Consider the following 21193-nt stretch of genomic DNA (forward strand, 5'->3'; position numbering starts at 1 on the left):
TTTCAGCACTGAACCTGACAGTGACAAAACTGATATCGACATTCCTGAATACACTGAATTTCTTCTCCATTTGAACAGCATTATTCGGTTCAATCGAAAGCATAACACGACCGTACTCCATGTTTCGAAGTTTCCAAACCTTTGATGTTCCATTTAGGTCCCGATTATGCGCGTCTAGGTGCTTCTGATTCTACTTATCGATTTTTTAAATCATGAATTTTTACTGCTCGTAGCCAAATTTGCACAAATACAAAATATTTAGTCTACTCACGATTTAAAAAAACTTATTTGAAAAAAATTTGAACCGATACTAAGCCACATTCGTCAGTCTCGTGGTTATATAGAAGTTATTTAGAATTCTGCTAGTTGCGTAACACGACCGTACTCCATGTTTCGAAGTTTCCAAACCTTTGATGTCCCATTTGAGTCTCGATTACACGCGTCCAGGTGATTCTGATTCTACTTATCAATTTTTTAAATCATGAATTTCTACTGCTCATAACCAAATTTGCACAAATAAAAAATATTTAGTCTACTCACGATTTAAAAAACTTATGTACAAAAATTTGAACCGATAGTAACCCACAACATTCGTCAATATTGTGGTCATGTCATGTTTTATTACCGGGGCATTTATTTAACATTTTCCTAGTTGCTCTCTCGATACTGTAACTAACGTTGAAATTCCATTTGACGGTCATGACTAAACAACGCTGATAAAATTTTTATCGAATTGCTGCCTCGTCCACTATCGTAAAGCTCCCTCTAGCTTGTTTTCCTATGACGAGGGGGCTTTGTCGTCAATTGTTTGGCGATACAGTGGATGACTACCGCAACGAAGCAACTATAAATAACGATAGTTGACTCTTTCTGACTGATCTCTCCCTTTGTACATTTACGAATTTTGTTTGCGACCGCCCGTGTTAGTTTGTTGCTACTGGTCTACGTTAAATCAAACGTGATTTACCGGCCAATCAATTAGCCTGTCGAATTTACCGCAACGATACGTCGGTTATTGATATCGCTTGAGGCTCTGTGCTTCCTATGAGGATGGAATTACTGTGTCCTATTACTTCGTGGCGATGCATCATACCCGTCGACTTAGGTGTACCGACGTAAGCAGATTTTATGTGAATGTGGAGAGACGCATTTCGATTGAATTTTCAGACCGAGGAACGAGACTGTTTCTTCGATTCTTTTTGCAACGAACGTGGTCCGAAGCGATTTGCCTCATACGAACGTAACAATTCTGAGAACAGTTAACAATGGTGTTCTTTAATACCTCGAGAAATGGGAACTCTATTTTCATTTCTCGAAAGTTCTTAAAATTAATTTTGTTTTAATTTATGGCGATATAATGTATGCTCTGTAAACAATTAGGATTAAGCTTGAACGTAAACCTGGATACTTTAAAGACCCCAGAAATACTATTAGTGTACCACAAATTCTCTCTTGATATCTGAAGCACCGTTCGAGAGAAATGCGATTCCAAATCGTTTGCGTAAGCTCGCTTTCAAAATGCTCGGTAAACAGTAAGTTCGAGATTATTCAATGAGAATTTCCAAACTGTTGAAGGAAAACAACGAATCCAGATAAACTTATCCATCTCGAGTCCATTAATCTTAAAGAAGCTTTTCGAAGAAAACTTACAAATTAATATTTATGATTTGAAACAGAAATAGGCAGACCGTATGACAATGAAGTCACAAACCACGCCAAGTAACAACCGTGAATAAAACATTATTCATAAATATTAAAAGTTCCCGATAAACATTTTCGTACGTTATTTGATTCCAGCCGAATGTTTTGTTGCAGGTATAGAAACTAAATTCGCCGGTTCTAGTTGCAACGATCTCGTCACTTCCGATGGAGAGGGATCTACGATAATTAGCGGTCATTTCGATCAAAGAATCAGATTCTGGGACACCAGAGCCGAATTCAGCTCGAATGACATTCTACTAGAGGGGAAAGTGACATCGTTAGATCTGTCTCGTGGTAAGTTTTGCACGTTCAATTATAATAAATATTTAACAAAAAATAATTCGACGATATACTATATCGTTTCTCTTCTGTCAGAACCACGAATGCGTTAGCTTTCACCTTTTGCAGCAAAGATATATCGCGAACTGTTAACTATCATTTTTGTTCTTAACTTTAAAAAACAATAGTGATTATACTCTAAGATTGATTTATGAATGTGAATTATTATTCGATTCAACAATGCTTCGAATTTCAAAGTTTATTGAATTGTACATGATTCTGGCATGGCCAGTCGCTAAAGTATTCGAACAATGCATTTAATATTAATCAAAAACGCTACCAATTCAAAAATTGAAAGTCTCCCTATAAACACGATTCACTTTTTACAGCTCAGAGACGATTTTCCATCGAACGCATTAACTTTAATGTAATATTTACGTCCGTAAATGTGCCTGTATCAAACACGTTTGATTTGAACACGCACTACATAATTCATCGATAGACCGAAGAAAATTTGACGTTTAAAAGTACTTTCCATGGAAGATTTAATATTTTGTAGGACATCCGTACTCTGACAGAATATTATAACGATAGTCGATATTCCGTCAGTATCTCAAAGCGTTTATTTCACTTGCAAATTCGCCGCACTGATTGAAGGGTACTTTCAAAAGACACACATTGATCCGGCGCATTTCATTAATCTGGATAATGCGAGGATAGAACTCGAATGAGACGATATTGCAACGACTGAAAAATTCTGCTCGATTACATCGTGCCCGCTCTAATGCTTTTCCTTTATCATTGGCCGTAATACATTATGTATACTTCCATTAAAGTATAATATACCATTCCTCGGGTAACGTGTTCGCTAGATTCGGAATACCTTTCTCGAACGCCTCCCCATAAGATTTATTCGCCCCGAAAAGGAATTACTTACTTAGTGGATTCGTCTCGTTGCATTTCAAGGTGCGCCAAGCCTTTTTTCCCCCACTGTCGTTGCTCAAATAACGGAAACTCGCGGAAAACTTGCTCGCAACGTGATCGGAATGCAATCAGAACCTGATCAACGATTGCTTATCATCCTTATACCGGCACGTACGAGACATTCTACGTCAAACCGATCAAGATTCGACACCGCAGTCACGGACGCGTTTCCAATTCGCAGCGTTTGTTGATAGTCTTCAAATACCACTGCACTTTTAGCTCCTTCCATGGGTCAGTTTCTCAAAACGTTCAATATTACATAAACCAAATGAGCGATATAATCGAGTACAGGACGATTCTACGAGAAAACACAAGTAAAAAATATGGAACAAAACTTTTTCGCACGAGAATCTGTTCTCAAGAAAATCGATTTTAAAATTTTACTCAGTACTGTGTTTCATATTTTTTTATCCCTAATTATACTACTCTATATATAAAGAATTAATCCTGAAATATTTGTGCATGTTTTTGAACAATGACAAAGTATTTTGGATATTTAATTTCTAATAATTTATGAATGGCTTTTATTATCGAAGATGAAATCATACTTCAAACACAAAGGTACGCAAACACTCCACTTAAGACATGCTTGTATATTTTATCAACTGAGACTCAGTTGTCTATTAGATTCATACATTTTATTGGGGATAAAATTTTTAATAATTATATTCTAACGAGAGATCCACATAAAAACAATGAGAAAATTTCATTTAATCGCGTGCCCTATTTGACCCTGTTCCCGAGTTGCAGCCATTTTTGTACTTCTGGAATGCGCAGCTGGTTAGCTTCGCAGGAAGTGCTCAAAATGGCTATCTTCGGTACAAATGTAAACCTAAAGACGTCCTGCATTAAGTTCTTTAATGTTTCAAATATTGCAAGTGTTTTCTCGGATTCGTTGGTAACTTTTTCATAAATATCCAGCACACCACGAAATAGATCCTGCATCTATCCATCTGTGAAAAATTCATTTGTACAAAAACTGTTTGGCTACTCGGCTGAAATGGAACAATGCACTCATGTATAAATCACACACAACGTTCGACATATAATGGAACTTCTATTGCGTACTAAAGGTTTAGTAGAATCAATTATACTGGTTCAGTTAGTAATTAATAATATAACTATGGGTAGAAAACGTTTGTGCTTGAGTTATTTAAATTACAAACACACGTGCACAAATTTTTTTACCGTCTTTTAATGTGGTACTATGAACGTGGGAGGTGTTAAACGTAACGTTCAAATTACCAATACTTCACAAATCGAACTGCAAGTGTCATGTGCGATGCGTCCGAGTATATTTGAGTGTGTTTGTTCAGGCGTACATGATGTGAAATATAATGTTTGACTAACTGAATCCAACAGATAACTGAGCATCAGTAGTTAAAATATACAAGCATGTCTTAAGTGGAGTGTTGCGTACCTTTGTGTTTGAAGTATGATTTCATCTTCGATAATAAAGACCATTTATAAGTTACTAGAAATTAAATATCCAAAATATTTTGTCGCTGTTCAAAAACATGCACAAACATGGCAAGTATGAAATGATGGACTATCGACTCAAATCGGCGGATATTTTTAAAGCTTTGTCGCTTAATACTTTGAAAACCGATTCCACCGAGAAAACTAAAACTTTACGCGCTCGAAACTACCCGCAAACGTTGTTAGTTTGAAAAAAATCCATAACTATAGTGTCAAATTTCCAACGATTTAACGCGGATTGACTCGTACACGAGTTGCATGGCTAACCGTATTAGCACATCCAATTTAACTTCAACATCGACGACACATGTAAATTCAAGGAGCAACACCTGCTTGTTTTCAGATGCAAATTACCTTTTGAGCTGCGTTAGAGACGACACGCTGAAACTTATTGACCTACGGATGAAGAAAATCATTGGATCGTTTAGGTAAGTACAATGTCTTAGAGAACTTTATCATTCGAAGGAAGTTATTCTTATTCTAATTTGAACGAAGTGTTTTTGATTGTGGAATTATTTTCTTGAGACTTTTTTATGGAAAACTAAATCTACTTTCCTTACAACTTGTGGAGTAAATAATGACTGCTATTTGCACATTGTATGCCCAATATTTTATTACTCAGTTATGTGTACTCGATGCACACTGCACAACAGACACAAGTAGAAATAACCAGTTTTGGACAGACAGACTCCAAATCTTTTTCTTCCTTTGATCTTATATATGTAATTGTTTCTGTAGTAAAATAGGATTTCGTATACAATTAATGTATTTGATCGTAATGTTTATTATTAACCGGTTAGGAGCTTTAATTTTATTAATAAACGATTACGAATGCATTTGAATGTTTTATGCGCAATTACGTGTACCATTTGTTAATTAATAAAACAAATCTGTTAAATGTAGTAATGTAAATTTGATCGCTATCAGCGCTCGGGCCAGAAATTCGGTAAATTTCAATTTGATTAATGGTTTGTGTTAAAATAATTTTAGAAATTATATCGAAATTAATTGCAAACGTGATTTTCATTGGTTTTCAGTGCTGACGGTTTTAAAGTCGGCTTCGATTGGACGCGAGCAACTTTCAGTCCAGATGGCCAATACATAGCAGTCGGTTCTTCGAACGGATCCGTTTTCATTTGGTCTGTCGTCACCAATATGATAGAATCGGTGTTGAAAAACCACTCGTAAGTAATTTTTTCGTATCATCTATCAACAATAGTAACTTTATTTGTTTCTAGTATTTTTCCAATACATTCCATCAATTAGCTAGACTTCGTGTAACATTCTTTTCTATTTTATAAACGAATATTCTCGAAGATATATTAATTTATTCTCGAATAAATTTTTCTCTAGTCGTTCTATCGAAAAGAATTTCTTCTCAAATTCGAAGCATTCAATATTATTATATTTTAATTTTATTTTTTTGAACGGTAGAACTTGCTGCAGTCGCGTGAGATATTCCGTACAAGTGTACGCGTATATGTTGATTTGATTATGTGGTGAACCAACGAGACGTTGAAGATAACAATTAGAGTTAAAATGTCGGAAACTAACTGTCATGGTTAGGATCAGAGAGCAAAGTGTAAGAATTAGCGAGTGAACGAGAATAAAAAGCAGAAGACTTAAGAGGAGGAAGTTCAGACAATGTAAAGAATACATGAGCGAAAGTACTGTGTCTGTATAGACTAACGGTATTACGGTGTTGAATTGAGAGCTTTTGCAACATAAATAATTCCCTTCAAGTTTACATTCAATTGTACATCAATACCTGAGAATATTTCGTTCCTTTCTTGTACCGCCTTCTCTAGAAAATGTTTCACAATGTCTCGAAGAATTTACTTATATTTACAAGGTTGTTTAGGATTGCTATAAACTAGTTCTAATCTTGCATAATTTGATCTTCTCATTTAAGATATTTCTGTGGTTAGAGTGTAATCTAATTAAATTTGTTATCATTCTTTCTATAATCATATTGTATTTATAGGGTATTTATTTTCCGTGTAATTGTAATCGTAATAACAGTGTACTTAAAATGTAAGTGCTCCGTAGAAGTAATCTTGGCAAACGTAATCGGATTACGTTTTGTTCAACAGTATTTAGGGACAGAAAGAAACTGCAAGCCTCCCAAGTTTAACTTAAAACGTTAAAGATTTTCTAGCCACGAACGACTGAATTAAAAAACAAAAATGTATAAAAGATGCCCAGAAAATTCTAAACCACGAAAACAGCAAAAGAGTTGCGTTTGCAAAGTAAATTCAATACAGACGCTAGACTTTAGCGTTATTTCCGAGATCAAATGTCAGTTTTTGGTGCCTCGGGCGGAAAAATCGCAGTCTCTGTTTTGATATTAAATCGATATCGATTGGAATGTGCAATAACGATATTAAACCTTGGACGGGTATGAATTCAATATATAGAAAAAAAAACTATGTTAAAGTCAGTATGACATTTTATGGTTTCCCCTCCCAATAACGGTAAAACTTATTAAAGTATCAAATTCTTATCTCAGTTATCCGCATGCAAAGTCCTTCATAACCAGTAGTTTTTATAACCGCAATCGAAGCTGTACAATTTATTTAATTTGCTTTTTATACTTTAATCTTCCTTTGGCTTTAGATATCCCCGCTGATGTTTGATAATTCAATAATAACGAATTCAGTCGTACAAAACGAATTATTTATTATTTGTGTTCAACGCATTCGGTCGACCGTTTACGATCGCATCGAAGCTATCAATGTAGAATAATTTACATTAAAGAGAAGATATATGAATTATATGACGACGGAATATATTGACGAGTGAACAGACGAGCGTAGATTTTGTTAAAAAAAGGTACATTTAATAACGATTTTTGTGGAGTTCCTATATAATCAAATACAATAAGACCTCGGTTGTTGCAAAAAACCGGGTCTCAGAATTCCTGCAATAACCGAGGCAACTCCACGGTCTATCCCCTCCACAACCCTAAACTTATTTGCTACTTAGCGACCGTACCATTCATTTCTCAACACCAACGAACGATGCTTTCACGCAGTAATCGAGGTTCTACCGTATCGCGCACGTTTCTTCATCTTTTTGCCGCAAACTCGCCATAGACATACACTCGTATGAAAATATTGCATTCTGAATCCAGGAACGTGGAATCGTGCCTGTTATTTAACGCGCTAAAAACGATTTAATTCAATGGCATGTTGTCGATAATCCATCCAGTTACAATATGTGCTGTAAAGTAACCATCGATCGATCTCGCTAGACCAGTTTATAAATCGCCTAGGTTTTTGCCCGTCTCTGCTTGAATTTCCTATAACGCATATCCGCGCTTGGGAACCGCGGCACGGTGGCTAAATAAGAGGACATTAAAAGCGCGTTAACGTCAAATTAAAAGTCATTTTAAGTCGACCACTCTATCGCGGCGCTATTAAAGCGTGCAGCTTCCTTTCAACCGTCTCTAATTTTCCCTTTCGTTTTTCTCATGGTGTAGCCCGATCTTCTTGACTCGGATGCTCGCTGAACCCCGTACGCAGAAGCACCAAAGCGTTCGTAATTCTAGTAGGCATCTTCGAGTGCTTTGCATACCCGGCTAACACGAAAACTTCACCGAGGCGTCCTTTGGTCCGCCGCGACGCCAAACGCATGCGCTCGCTGGTTATCCTTCCAGGGTGCAAGCCGGAAGGGTCCAGAAAAATATTTCGGCGTGACCCGATTTCCTCGTCCGACTCGCGGAGCCGTATATCTACCACCATCCACCACGGAACGTATACACATAATATTTTCATGTGTACACATTATGTATACACGTACGATACATCGCGATATCGCAAGTTTATACGATAACCTGGATGCCTCCTCCAGGCTGCCGCGTCGGTTCCCGCAACTCAAACTGTCACCTCGGGTGAACGAGTGCCTTTCGTTTAGAAGCTACGCGCGTGACAGAGAGCCCCGATTTTATTCCTTCTTTTTACTGCCTTGTGTATTGCAAAAACAGGTTAAGCATTGTCACGCGTACCGCCTCCTTGATTTTTGCAAAACGATGACGTTGGAGGACGCCACCGAAGTCCAGTACAAGAGACACCGAGTTTGGTCGACTCACAAAACGGAGTTAAGAACGAGCTGAGTTAACGGAATAAGTCGCGATACTTTTTCGTTGGGGTTTTAAGTTACGAAAAATCTGAACAATTTATTTTAATTTTAATTTTCATCGATGGGAATTTTTAACTTATGTAAATGATACATACTGTTTCCTTCGTATTAACCAAAGTTAATATTTGTTTGCTATATAGCTGGCTGTGAGTAAAGACGCGTCTGTAAATGTCAAATTCGATATATAGAAACCACTGTAGATTTGTCGACATGGCAAATACTAATCAAACTAGAAACTGTATAAATTGAACTAAACCGAAGTTGCTTTTACATGTTAATAGAAGTGGTAGTAGAAGGTAGAAGTAGAAAATTAAATAGTCAATCAACGCGTGTATAGTGAAGCGCTAAAAGCGATGGAATTTACAATAGATTTAGCAATGAAAATTGATGGTTATTTCACTATTGACCAGGATTTCGCGTCGCATAAACTAATGACTGATCGCATTACTATCATAAAAACGCAATTTATGAGGCAAAAGACGGTTTTCTCTTGCGTCGTGAACTCAGGGGCATTCTTCATAGCTCCTTGTAGTAAAAACCGAGAGACCTCTTCTCGCGGTTGGGTTAATTTGTACAAAAATTAGGTCGCAATTAAGGGATCATAATTTTGAGAAATCGTGTTCCTTGCTCGTACTTAGGAAGAACTGATAAATAAAAAGTTGCCCATATTTTTGAAATGGAATTATCGATCTTTAATTATTTATATTTATATTTACAGTTGTATACAGGGTGTCGGTCCACCCTTGGGAAAAATTTTAATGGGAACAAATTTTTCGGTGAAAAAAATAATTTCAAATCGTTCTGAAAAAATTATTTTCTGTTGCGAGAGTCAATTACAATCATTTTTGGTCAATAGGCATACCCTCAAAATCCTAACCATTTTCGAGAAAAAAATTCCTTACCGAAAATATAATTTCTGGCCAGAAATGTCTGCCCGATTTTCATGCGAATCTTTAAAACGTCATAACTTCTGAACGGATTGAAGGATTTTCATGTTTAAAAAGGCAAACGACGCGTATTTTGGTGAAGAATATGTACAAATTGCAAAAATATTCAAAAAGTTGGTCCTTGACCTCGCAAAATGAGAAAAACCCCATAAAAATGGTCTACTTTTCAAACAGCCATAACTCCTACAATTGTGAATATATTTCAATGAAACTTTTTTCTGAAGTAGAGCTTATGGGTACCTACAAAAAAGTATTAGACAACTTTTCTGTAGGGTGGCAAACAAAATTACTAAAAATGGAAAACGAATTTTTAAGAAAAATCGACAAGGGGTAGGTGGAGAAATTTTTCGGCGAAAAAAAAAATTTCAAATCATTCTGGAAAAATTATTTTCAGTTGCGGGGGTCAATTACAATCATTTTTAGTGAATATACATGTACCCGAAATCCTACGCAGTTTCGGGAAAAAAATTCGAGTAAGTGCCTAATTATTACATTTTGTACTTCGATACTATGCTAGTAAAATTTATTTTACTAAAATTGTATACTCTTCGATGACTTTGTTAATTTGTCTTTCCTTTAACAGTAGATCGACAAATTAATGTAAAGTAGATTAACAAGTTAATCTTATATCAATTTCTCAAGTAGTTAATTATGCGAATTACTGGAAGTACCATTAAACATTACACGTCACAAGTGATTCATGCATGACGGTGCTCCATCCTCTTTCAATACTTTCATCCTCTTTCAACGAACAAGTTTCTAACAAATGGATAGATCGTAGAGGATTCATTCCTAGTTTGCTGATCACCCACATCCGAATCTTCTAGATTTTTATTCTTAGATTCACTTAAAACGTTTGGTTGTTACACAACCGTATGTCTATTGATTAATTCTAAAGAAGTAAACATTCAGACTGTCAAACACAATTAATCAAAATTGAAGGGAACAAGAATAATTTAAAATTACTTGGATTATCAAATGACTAGTACGTTGACCTAAACGATAATTTTTTAACGCTCGAAGAATAAACGATTTGTTTCATTAAAAAGACAACTTGGACCAGTAGGTGTTGCAAAAGTACAAGCACTTTGCAACGGAGGGTTAAGTGAGCCATCGAGCAATTCAATGATTTATACGCCGCTTCATTAAGAAAAGTGAGGAGTAACATCATCCAGGCCCCCGATGCGTTCAGTTATGGTGCCACATACGTCACGTAAAATGCCTCCGAGAGCCCTACACGGCAGAAATAACAATTTTTTCGCTACTCTTGATAATTTTAACAGCTCGTAACCCTTTATACGACCCACCAAACACAACTTTTATATTCCAAGAGAGGGGCAACAACCTCGTGTCTGGTGTCCACTCGAGAGTTTAGAGTAAGAGTCTCTATTAGACACAGCATCGAGAGTAAGGGTACTTTCACACAGACGTCGACCTTACGAATGACGAGGCAACTTCCATCGCGAAGGTTCTTCCGGTTTCCTCGTAAGAAAGAGCTCCTATCCTCGGGAATAATATTCTCGAACAGGCACCGGGCATTAGCGACGGTGTAACTTACGCGCCTTCAACTCTGGCGCGAGCGCGAATTATCTAAACTAGATGTTTCAATTTCTAAGAGAGGGTAAAAAGGGCGATCAGGAAGAGGAAATCGAGGGAGTAGAAAAACCCGAATCTACAGTTGATCTTATTTTCCAGTCGTCGCACCTAGCCCTGATCGTTCTCATTCGCGTCTCACGGTGTGCACATGGCGGGATCCGTTCCACAATTATCCATCCCCGTACCTCCCCTTTCCTAGACGCTTGATACACCGCGTCCTCGGCCTCCTCGAGTTTCCCAAGGACGCAGGATCTTCGGTGGTGGTTTCTATGGGAGAGCCCAGCGGGCGGTTGTAGTCCGGCGTACACCTAAGTACCGGTCGTATCGAAAAATAGCTTAAGCACCAGTCACGTAAAAGCTGGTCCGGTGAGTTGGGCTGCGTGTGTGATTTCTCTCGTGTATGCGCACGTTTCACTGTTATTACTTTCACCGTGGCTGGAGCGGTGCCCGTGGTCAGCGTCATCTTTCGTCGTCATCTCTTCCCCTAGTCGTCCTCATCGCCTTCGTTCTCTGTCGTTCCCTTCGACTTCCACCATGATCGTTCCAGCACGAGTGGGATCGTGTAATTCGTACGTTGCGGCGTGTACGCGCGCACTCAGGAATCCCCGGGACTAACTTTAACAAGCGCCTCGCCCTTTCGCCCTCTTTTTCCACCGCATCGCGGCCTCCCGCCCAGAGGAAGCAGGACGGAACGAGCCGCCGCGATTTCGTATTTAATGCGCGCTCTCGAAAGCCTGATACACGTAGCTACATCTATCACGGATAAAGCGTGAGATTCGGTCGTTTCGCGAAATCCTATAATGCAAACTGATGGAATGAATGCGTAACGCCGGGTTTGAACCGGCGTTAACGGATTACCGTGCATGATCTTCTTCTTATTTGGCAGTCGCTTCTGCTTCTGATTCAAAGTTGCATTTTAAGGGGGTCTTCTACTGTAAAACGCGTTTTTCTTATGTTCTCTTTGGTATTTTTTTATAAAGAAACTATGCAAATTCTTGCATCGACATTTCGCATATATATTTATTACTTTTTCAGTAATATTCACAAATTTTTACAACGAGAAATAATCGAAATTAGTGGCAGTACAGAGTGTCCTAATGGCTTCCATGATTCCAGCCATTCTGTTTGTGTAAATGAAAAAACTGAAAAAAATTCTGCATTGAGATACATTTTTCTATATCCGGTACTAACAGGACAGAATAAAATTGTTAATTAAAAAAATGACAGTATTTTGAACTTGAAATATCGATTTTTTTCTTGTTTTTAACTTTAGCAGGCTAAAAAAAAAAATAGAAAGAATAATGATTTTGACTTAATTCTAGATACATGTATGGTACATGTACGGAAGGTGCACGCTAAATTTGAAAGAAATCGGTCGAGTAGATCTTGAGATATCATGGAATCCAATTCAGAAAAGATAGTCTTGAGAAAAACGTATCTAAACAGAAGGATCAGACCGTTAAAACAGTTATAGTTCCATCGAGCAATACGTATATCTCCGTTAATTTTAAGAGTTCAGTGATAAGCTTTTATACACATATTTCTAAGACTATATCCTTTAAGAAAATGCAAAACAAAAAAAATCGAATTTTTTGGCGGTTTACAGTAGAAGACCTCCTTAAGATGTCAGGAATCATTTTCTTTTTGGTAGAATATTAGTACTCATTGATGAAGGGTGGATTTTTAATCATTCTTGCTAGGGTGACAGTTACGAATTATCTAATTATGGTTATTATTCGATTGCAGAACCCTATTATATTTGATGCAAACAAGTGTCTCCGTTGTTCTTCAACCTTTCTATAATAAACGCAATGTAACGTTCCGTATAAAAAATAAATCGACTCCATTTGGTTATTAAGCCACGCAGAGTGCTTAGGAATTGTAGTTTTCAACGTCCCACGTAACATATCATTCTCGTTTCTTTGCATATAAAACGTACGTGTTCAAATTCGAATCTTTTTGCTCGTGTGTCCAATGGAACTAATTGAAAGCCAAATAAACATTTCCTCGTTCCAATGGGGACTAGTTTAATCGAAATTATACTGAATTTTAATTGATTCCAATATCGAATGTAGAATACTGAACATCGGTACTTAATCCTTGACAGCAACTAAACATTTGAATCTTCGCTTAGATAACAATCAGTTGACTGCGTTGTACGTTGCCATAAACGTCTGTTAAACCTGGAACTGTAGAACCAATGTAGCTAATTGCTACTACCGTGTGTGAAACCGTAAATTCACGCAGTTTGTGCAACTGGAACTATAAACGGATATTTTAGTCTTCCCCCTTTTTCTTCGATAAAATTCTTGAATCAGTAATGCCATTAACTGTCGAACGTGCTTCGAATCGAAAGTGTAACTGGATTGGCCACCTATTTGCCAGATAAAAATACAAGCGAATTATTATTCCTTTACTATTTGTTAATCCTTAATATCTTTATACTGAAAATAGAAAATATATTTGAAAAAATAAAACTAATCTCAACACAGCTTGCATTCACAATACTACTTAGTTGCTTCATAATTTTAATAAATACATTTTCTATAGGTTGGAAATGAAAATTACTAGTGTGACAACATATAAATGACAGTAAATGAATGGAAAAACTCGTTTTCGATTGAAAAAAACAGCCCCAGATATTTATGGACATAATTAAATACTTAAGTAAAACTGCATTTGCATGGAACATTAATTAATGGCATAAAATTCACGGTCGCGTTTCTCGCGCCTTAAACTAGCCCGTTTCGTCGTTGTTAATTCGTTTCCGGTGTAGACGATGGTTAACTCGATAAAAATAAAAGTCCGATCAATCGTGAATAGCAAGCAAGGACGTTCGCTGCGTTAACAGATGAGGAAAACGACTCGTGGCGTCGTTATGTCGGGCAACCAGAATGCGGAAAAGAGGAAGAAGTGTTCGTGGTACAAAGGTTTTCCCACGTGAACGTAGGAGAGCAAAATAAAAGGTATCATTCCGCCGCGGAGCCGCGATACCTTGATTTGTGTAACTTGTTATTAATAAATAAGTGCGTACTGAGGCGTGGTAATAGCGTAGGTTATTATTCTTTTCAGCGGTAACTGACAAGTAACAGCATCTCATAAATATTACTGCGCCATATTTCAGTCACGCACGCATTTATGGCAGTTTTGTCTTGTACTTTACGAGAGGAAGACTCAACGATGGTTAGGGGGTATAACTGGAGCCCTAAGGAAGTAGTTCGATTAGTATATTTCATGGCTTTTCGCTAATATTTCGCGCTTTCTTCGCTGCTCTAGCGCGATCGTCAGCCACGTACGTTCGCATCGAAGCACTCGAGAGGCGGTTAGGCCTTTTCAGGTGTGAACGGAATGCTTGTTTATGGAGCCAATGCATTCTGTAATCGACGATAGACGACTCTTGATAACCTAATGATACGTCACATGCATCTCAAGATCAAGCTTAATGTGTCAATATAGCGGGTGAGCTCAAAGATTTCGAAATAATATTTCTAGTAATTTGTGAGATACCTCGTGCAAAGTTTGATATAGAAACACAATGATAGAAAATACATCTTTCGTCTAATATTTTGTTAAATACACAAAAAAGAAATATCTACCCATTTAAAATGATATAAGAAAAATACAAGGTGTTCGGCCATCCCTGGGAAAAATTTTACTGGGAGATTCTAGAGGCCAAAATAAGACGAAAATCAAGAATATTAATTTCTTGACTGAGGTTTCAATAAAAAGTTATTAAAAAATTAAATTAAAAATTTCAAATCATTCACGAAAAAATTATTTTCGGTTGAGGGGGTCAATTACAATTATTTCTGGTGGATAGACATACCCCCGAAATCCTATGCAATTTCGAGAAAAAAATTCGAGTAGGTTCTGAAATTTTTCGGCAAAATTAAAAAATTTCAAATTGTTTTAAAAAAATTTTTTTTGTTGCAAGAGTCAATTACAATCATTTTTGGTCAATAGACCTACCCTCGAATTCCTAATCATTTTCAAGAAAAAAATTCTTTACCGAAAATATAATTTCTGGCCAGAAATGTCTGCCCGAATTTTCATGCGAATCTTTAAAACGTCGTAACTTCTGAACGGATTGAAGGATTTTCATGTTTAAAAAGGCAAACGACGCGTATTTTAGTGCAGAATATGTAGTAATTCTAAAAATGTTGGAAAAGTTGGTCCTTGACCCCGTAAAATAAGAAAAATCCCATAAAGGTGGTCCAATTTTCAAACGGCCATAACTCCTACAATAGTGAGTGTATTTGATTGAAATTTTTTTCTGAACTAGAGCTCATAGGTACCTATAAAAAAGTATTAGACAACTTTTCTCTAGGGTGTCAAACAAAATTACTAAAAATCAAAAACGAATTTTTAAGAAAAATCGACGGGGGGTAGGTGGAGAAATTTTTCGACGAAAAAAAAAAATTTCAAATCGTTCTGGAAAAATTATTTTCGATTCCAGAGGCCAATTACAAGCATTTTTGGTTAATACACATACCTCCGAAATCCTTCGCACCTTCGAGAAAAAAATTCAGAAAGGTGAACAAAGTCGACAAAATTAAAAAATTTCAAATCTTTCTGGAAAAATTATTTTCGATTCCAGGGGTCAATTACAATCATTTTTGGTAAATACATATACTCCCGAAATCCTACTCAGTTTTGAGAAAAAAAATTCCTTACCGAAAATATACTGTGTGACCGGAAATGTTTTTATAACTGTTTAACGAAATCTCAATCAACAAATTAGTATCCCTGATTTTCGTCTTAATTTGACCTCTAGAATCTCCCATTAAAATTGTTCCCAGAGGTGGCTGGACACCCTGAATAAATTGACAGTTGTTAAATTATGATCAGTGTATCAATAGAAATAAAGTTATCCGCGTCTTTCTCAATTACAAATTTCTTTTCACACCTCACTGTACCTATGAATTTGACAAAGCGCTGATGATCTGAACTTTCCGTCGTTACAGTTTAATTTTGTTTGGGAAATTCGATGTTTAAGGCGAACATCCGTTTCGCGTTTCACGAAACAAACCGTAATATCTTTATCGGATGAAAGCCAGATCTTGAATAGAGCAACGGCGCCTCTCCGCAAGTAAACCATTGTCTTTTCTTCTGAATTGTTTATGCAGCCTGGTTTTCATTCCCAGCTACATTATGATTTACAAATGGTAGATTAATTCGATTTTCTGTTAGCGCGGCACAAATTTGCATTCGCGGAATGCAGCTTGCTTGCGACGGATTCGTACGTATGCAACGCGTTTGCCAAGTTTGGGCGTTTCCCCAAATTTCTTGTAAGCGACGACGACCGACAACAGCGCGTAAAATTTCTTCTTCGCCTTCAACAATGTGGCTTGTTGTAAAAGTCTATTGGTCGCCAAGATCTCGGTACGTCCGTCGGATTGAAATTACCGTTACAAGGATTTCAGAAGCCAGCTTCGAGACTTTCTCACGTTCCAAACATTTCCGTATACTTTACAATTCTTCTTAACAGCAATCGCATCGTTATTCCGCGCTTTAAACTTACACAGGAGCGTAAAGTCGCAAATGAGTTTCCTGGACACTTATCTCAATATATAAGTGGTATTAGGTGAAACGATAAACGAAGAAACCTATTATTCCAGAGGGAAGAATAAATAACCAGAGTCGCGATCTTATGGACCGTTTAATTTATTGTAGCAGATTTTGTTGCGTCGAAGTCGGACGTGTACTGTTGGAAGTGTTTTAATACAAACAAGATAGGTTCGTGCAAATAGGATAAAAACGAACGTCAAATATGTATTTACTATCGCGGAGAACTGCTGAAGACGGCACGAGCAGCCAGGAAGTTCCTCGCTGGAAATTGAGATGAGATCGCTTTCATTAACTCACAAGTTATCCGTAAGGAACCACATATATTGTAATAAAACCAAGTAGTAAACGTCATATCCGAAGTAATCCCCGACTATAACCTCGTTACTTATAACAAACGAGGAAGTTAATTATAACAAAACTCATGCCTTGTAATAAGCGGATCGAGTGACTCGTAATATCGCGAATACCGACAGTCGAATTTATAGACGTTGCGATTCCCAGGAACCACAAGAACAATAATTATTATTGTCTTTATACGGGATAGATGTGCGTTTATAACAGTCGTAAAACGCACATTTTTATGATACATTTAAGATTTTGCCACGAAATTGCATTTCTTTATAATATACTATTCCCATAACGCGTGTTTAAAGCACGCAAAATAAGGTTATAAATATGCAGAATTGTCGAAGACATTTTGAGAAGACCATCGTTGAAACGATGCATATAGAAAACAGTTAGGAACACAAATCTTCTCAAAACTTAAGGATGTGAACAGGTACGTTGAAATAGATGTCAAGTGGTTGAAGCGAGGCACAAAATAGCTCTGTACGAACGCTTTGAAACCGAGAGGCGGACTTCACGACAAGCATTCGTGGAAAAACTTGACTAGAAATGACTACGTAGACGAGAAAATGCTCGACTAAAACCGACTATAATTCAACAAAAATACACTTGAATAAAAGATAATACGTATAAAATGAAACTATTACCATTTTATCAGTTTACGGTTAAAAATTACTCGAATGGACTGAATGTTCTTTGAAGTCTCGCGAATCGGGAAGCATGTACATACGTACATAATTACCCAGAGTTCGTTTGAAGGAGGCGTGAAAGTATTTATGAGAAGCAATTTCATGCTAAAAATCAATGTAAAAAAATCACGAGCAAATAACGACAAAACTAACAGATTATAGAATTACGTAAACAAAACAAAGTCGAAATTCCGGTTGGTCGATTCTACGTTCGTCCACCTTCTGGTAAACCTCCTAATTGGCAAGTAGGGCTCGTGACCAACAGTTAATATTGGGGTACGTATTAATCGTGTGTACCGACTCGTGCCGGAATTACTGGGTGTCCCTAATTGTACGAACATGACGTACTACTGTAAGCTAAATATGGAAATCGTCTTAGCATTCGTTGCTCTCTTGTTAAATCTGCTGGGCCTCTAATAAGGGAGCTGCCGATGATGCTAAAATGGTCAGTAGCGGGATGGGGCAACGATTTACGGCGATACTTTATGACCACGCCAAGTAAATATTTACAGACCTCGTAAACACAACAACACCAATTAGGTGATGCATTCATAAACATTTTGGATCATTATAACGGCAGTTGATGAAATACAACCGTGCCCTAATCATCGTCACCCAAGTACGTCGACGGTATTTAGCGACTCAGATGCTCGTGTGTTCCGTAAATTTGGCTAACTCGTGTCTTCGAATTACATATTTAGCCATATCCAATGTGTTGAGTTGGTCGATAAACGTGAATTTATCGTTTAAAACTTAATTATATTGTGTACGTTGTGCTTCCATCAAATAAAAAACTTATGAATTAAATTTTTCTCGGTGTAAATTTTGTAGTATTTTCGATTGGACAAATGCTACAGCATGAGCTGGTTCCTAGAATCACCCTGTATAACGATATTTAACGAAAATGACACTGGGCTTAGCAAGGCGAAGCTCCGTTAACCACCCTAAAAGCGAGCTTACGTTCGAGGAAGGTCGTGTTATGTATATAGTAGGATTGGAAAGGTATTATTTATTATCAGCCTCTGTCACACAATTAGACCATTAATTTAGAGGAATATTGTTCCCAATTGGACCGAGCGAAGACTATAAGCCAAGGAAAACACCTAGAATTAAACAACAGAAAATATGTATTTGTCACCACAATATGAAGTCATACGAATTTTTTATGGCTTAGAAAAAACTGTTGTAGTTGAATATCCAAATAAATAATATAAAAAAATATAAAGAAATGTAGGAAAATTCAATTATGAATTTGTCTAGTAGGTTGCGAAAGATTATTTGATAAAATGCGAGAATATCATCGAAGAATTTTGTTTTCGTTTTTCGTTAAAAAATCCGTGGACTTCCATATTTATATATTATGGACTTATCGACCGACTGAATATATTCGAAAGAACCCAATGGAAATCAATAACATCGCCTTGACGGTTTTAGCTGTAGTTGTTAATTTCCCCGATTCGACGGTTAGAGGTTTAATGGAAATTCAGTGTGCTTCCTGGGCGAAGAATGAAAAGAAGGACGTAAACACGTCAGGTGTAGAAGATTATATCGACAGGCATGAGTCGGTACGTGTACAATGCCGTTCAAAAGTTATCGAATAATTTTTAAAATTCAAGCAAATGCAAACGAAATTATCAGCAGCTGAAACATTTAAATTAATTTTATTCTGTTCCACGTTTCGTGTGGCGATAGAGATATACGGTTACGGAAATATTGCAGTGTCTCCAATGAAAATGTTGAATGAATTATTATATTATCATATTAATACATTACGCGTGCATTTGAATTGTACGATTAATACGTTAATCGCTGAAATGTAACACCCGTTTCAATATACGTATTTTTCTCGTGTGATTTTAATTGCACCACTTCTCTCGTTTGGAACTACCGTTTCAATTTGTTGGAATATTTACCAAGAAACTTTTTCATCAATTTATCCCTCTATAACCTCTACTAAATTTGACATTCGATTAATTCTTTTCTATAATCTGTTTATTTCTTTCTTTGAATTATCGCTAGATAACGAAATTAGTCGGAAATTGGTGATGCACACTGAATACTAGAGCTTCGTAAAAATTTGCAAGCGTTTCAAGACTTTTGAGCGGAAATGTACGTGCAAGTATACAGATTCTGGCCCCATTCGAACCAAGAAACCAATCTTCTTGGCATCCCCTGATGAGTATCAGACCGATTTCATTGTCTCCAAGCGTAACGAAGCATCGTCGGAGATCAATTGCCCCGTGGCACTCCTTTCGCCTAACTCGATTTCGTTTCTACGGCAATGATCGGCCGGTCCGGCACGATATTATGTCATTTATCTTCGTCGTGTCTTCGGTAGCCGAGCGATGCGGAGCTCTTTATCTGTTTTTCCCATTCCTGTTCCTCCCGTGCCAGGACTGCCAGTAGCTGGTGGTTGGTACGGATATACATGTCAGCTCGACCTCGAGTCTTTTTCTCCGCCCTTCTTCCTCCCTGGTTCTCCCCCCACTGCATCTCGATAACCCTCTTCAGCTGTTGGTCGGCGCGTCTCGCTATTGCCGAACACTTTTCGATAAAACCTTTCCATCGAACCGAACGTGTGAATTTCCCCCCAGTGACTACTATTAGGCTGTCCCAGAAAATATTGTGCATCTCGAAACCTTAATCGATCGAGTTATAACTACGACATAATTTCGTGCACGATGATTTATGACGGGGTTTCCCGTTTGATGGCACTTGAAACTTTTTCCAACATTTTTCAATCGTCGAATCTAAACATTCTGTGGCGCTAAACTTTCTTAATGGTGCATAAATTGTTCCATTACTGACTGTCGTCGAAAAAACGAATTTAATATTGTCTGACAGGTAGCTGATGGTGACCCAAGAATATATCTTCGGTCCTAAGGGACATAGATATTGAGTATTGTTTAACAGACTTGAGACTATGGAAAGATTTTAAGAATCCATTTGAATTGATAAGAAGTATCGTCCAATTGACAATCTTCGATTTCTATGAAAAATATTGAATTTCTTTTTTAAATCACCGTTTGCATTGAAATAAATTCAATTTGAGCATGTGACAGAATTTTATGGTTTACATTAGACGTCGATAAACCTCTCTAAATATCTCATATAGTATACCTATGGTTTCCGCATTATTGTAACGACTTATTATGAAATATTTGATACTGAGTGCTAAACATGATATTCGGTGGTGGACTTCAGGGTCATATGGTAAGCGTACTGTTCAAACTTGCGGAACAAACAAAATTATGTTTATCAATACTGTCCTGTTTACTGTATATGTTTCAAGCCAATGGTTTCCGCTCGCAGAAATTACACTTTTGGTTAATTGAGGTTTAATTTACATCAAAACAACAATATATAAGCAGAATTTTAGTTTGCCTTGCTAATTTATTGGAAGAAAAGCGTTTAGATATCGTTTACTTTACAGAATATGTCAGGCTTTGTAATGGTAATAACTGG

At 37.0% G+C, this 21193-nt stretch overlaps 1 protein-coding gene across 2 annotated transcripts in view; it reads left to right on the top strand.

The window, feature by feature from the left end:
- LOC143341942 (autophagy-related protein 16-1-like) overlaps positions 1–21193 on the top strand; it is a 64014-nt gene that overhangs the window by 23893 nt on the left and 18928 nt on the right. For both annotated transcript variants that reach the window (XM_076765364.1, XM_076765362.1), the window contains 3 exons: positions 1816–1995; positions 4787–4871; positions 5481–5627. In XM_076765364.1, the coding sequence (XP_076621479.1) occupies positions 1816–1995; positions 4787–4871; positions 5481–5627 (412 nt within the window). The remainder of the gene's footprint in view (positions 1–1815; positions 1996–4786; positions 4872–5480; positions 5628–21193) is intronic.

This window comes from Colletes latitarsis, chromosome 5 (assembly GCF_051014445.1).
Source record: "Colletes latitarsis isolate SP2378_abdomen chromosome 5, iyColLati1, whole genome shotgun sequence".
In the NCBI taxonomy this organism is placed as follows: Eukaryota; Metazoa; Arthropoda; class Insecta; order Hymenoptera; family Colletidae; genus Colletes; species Colletes latitarsis.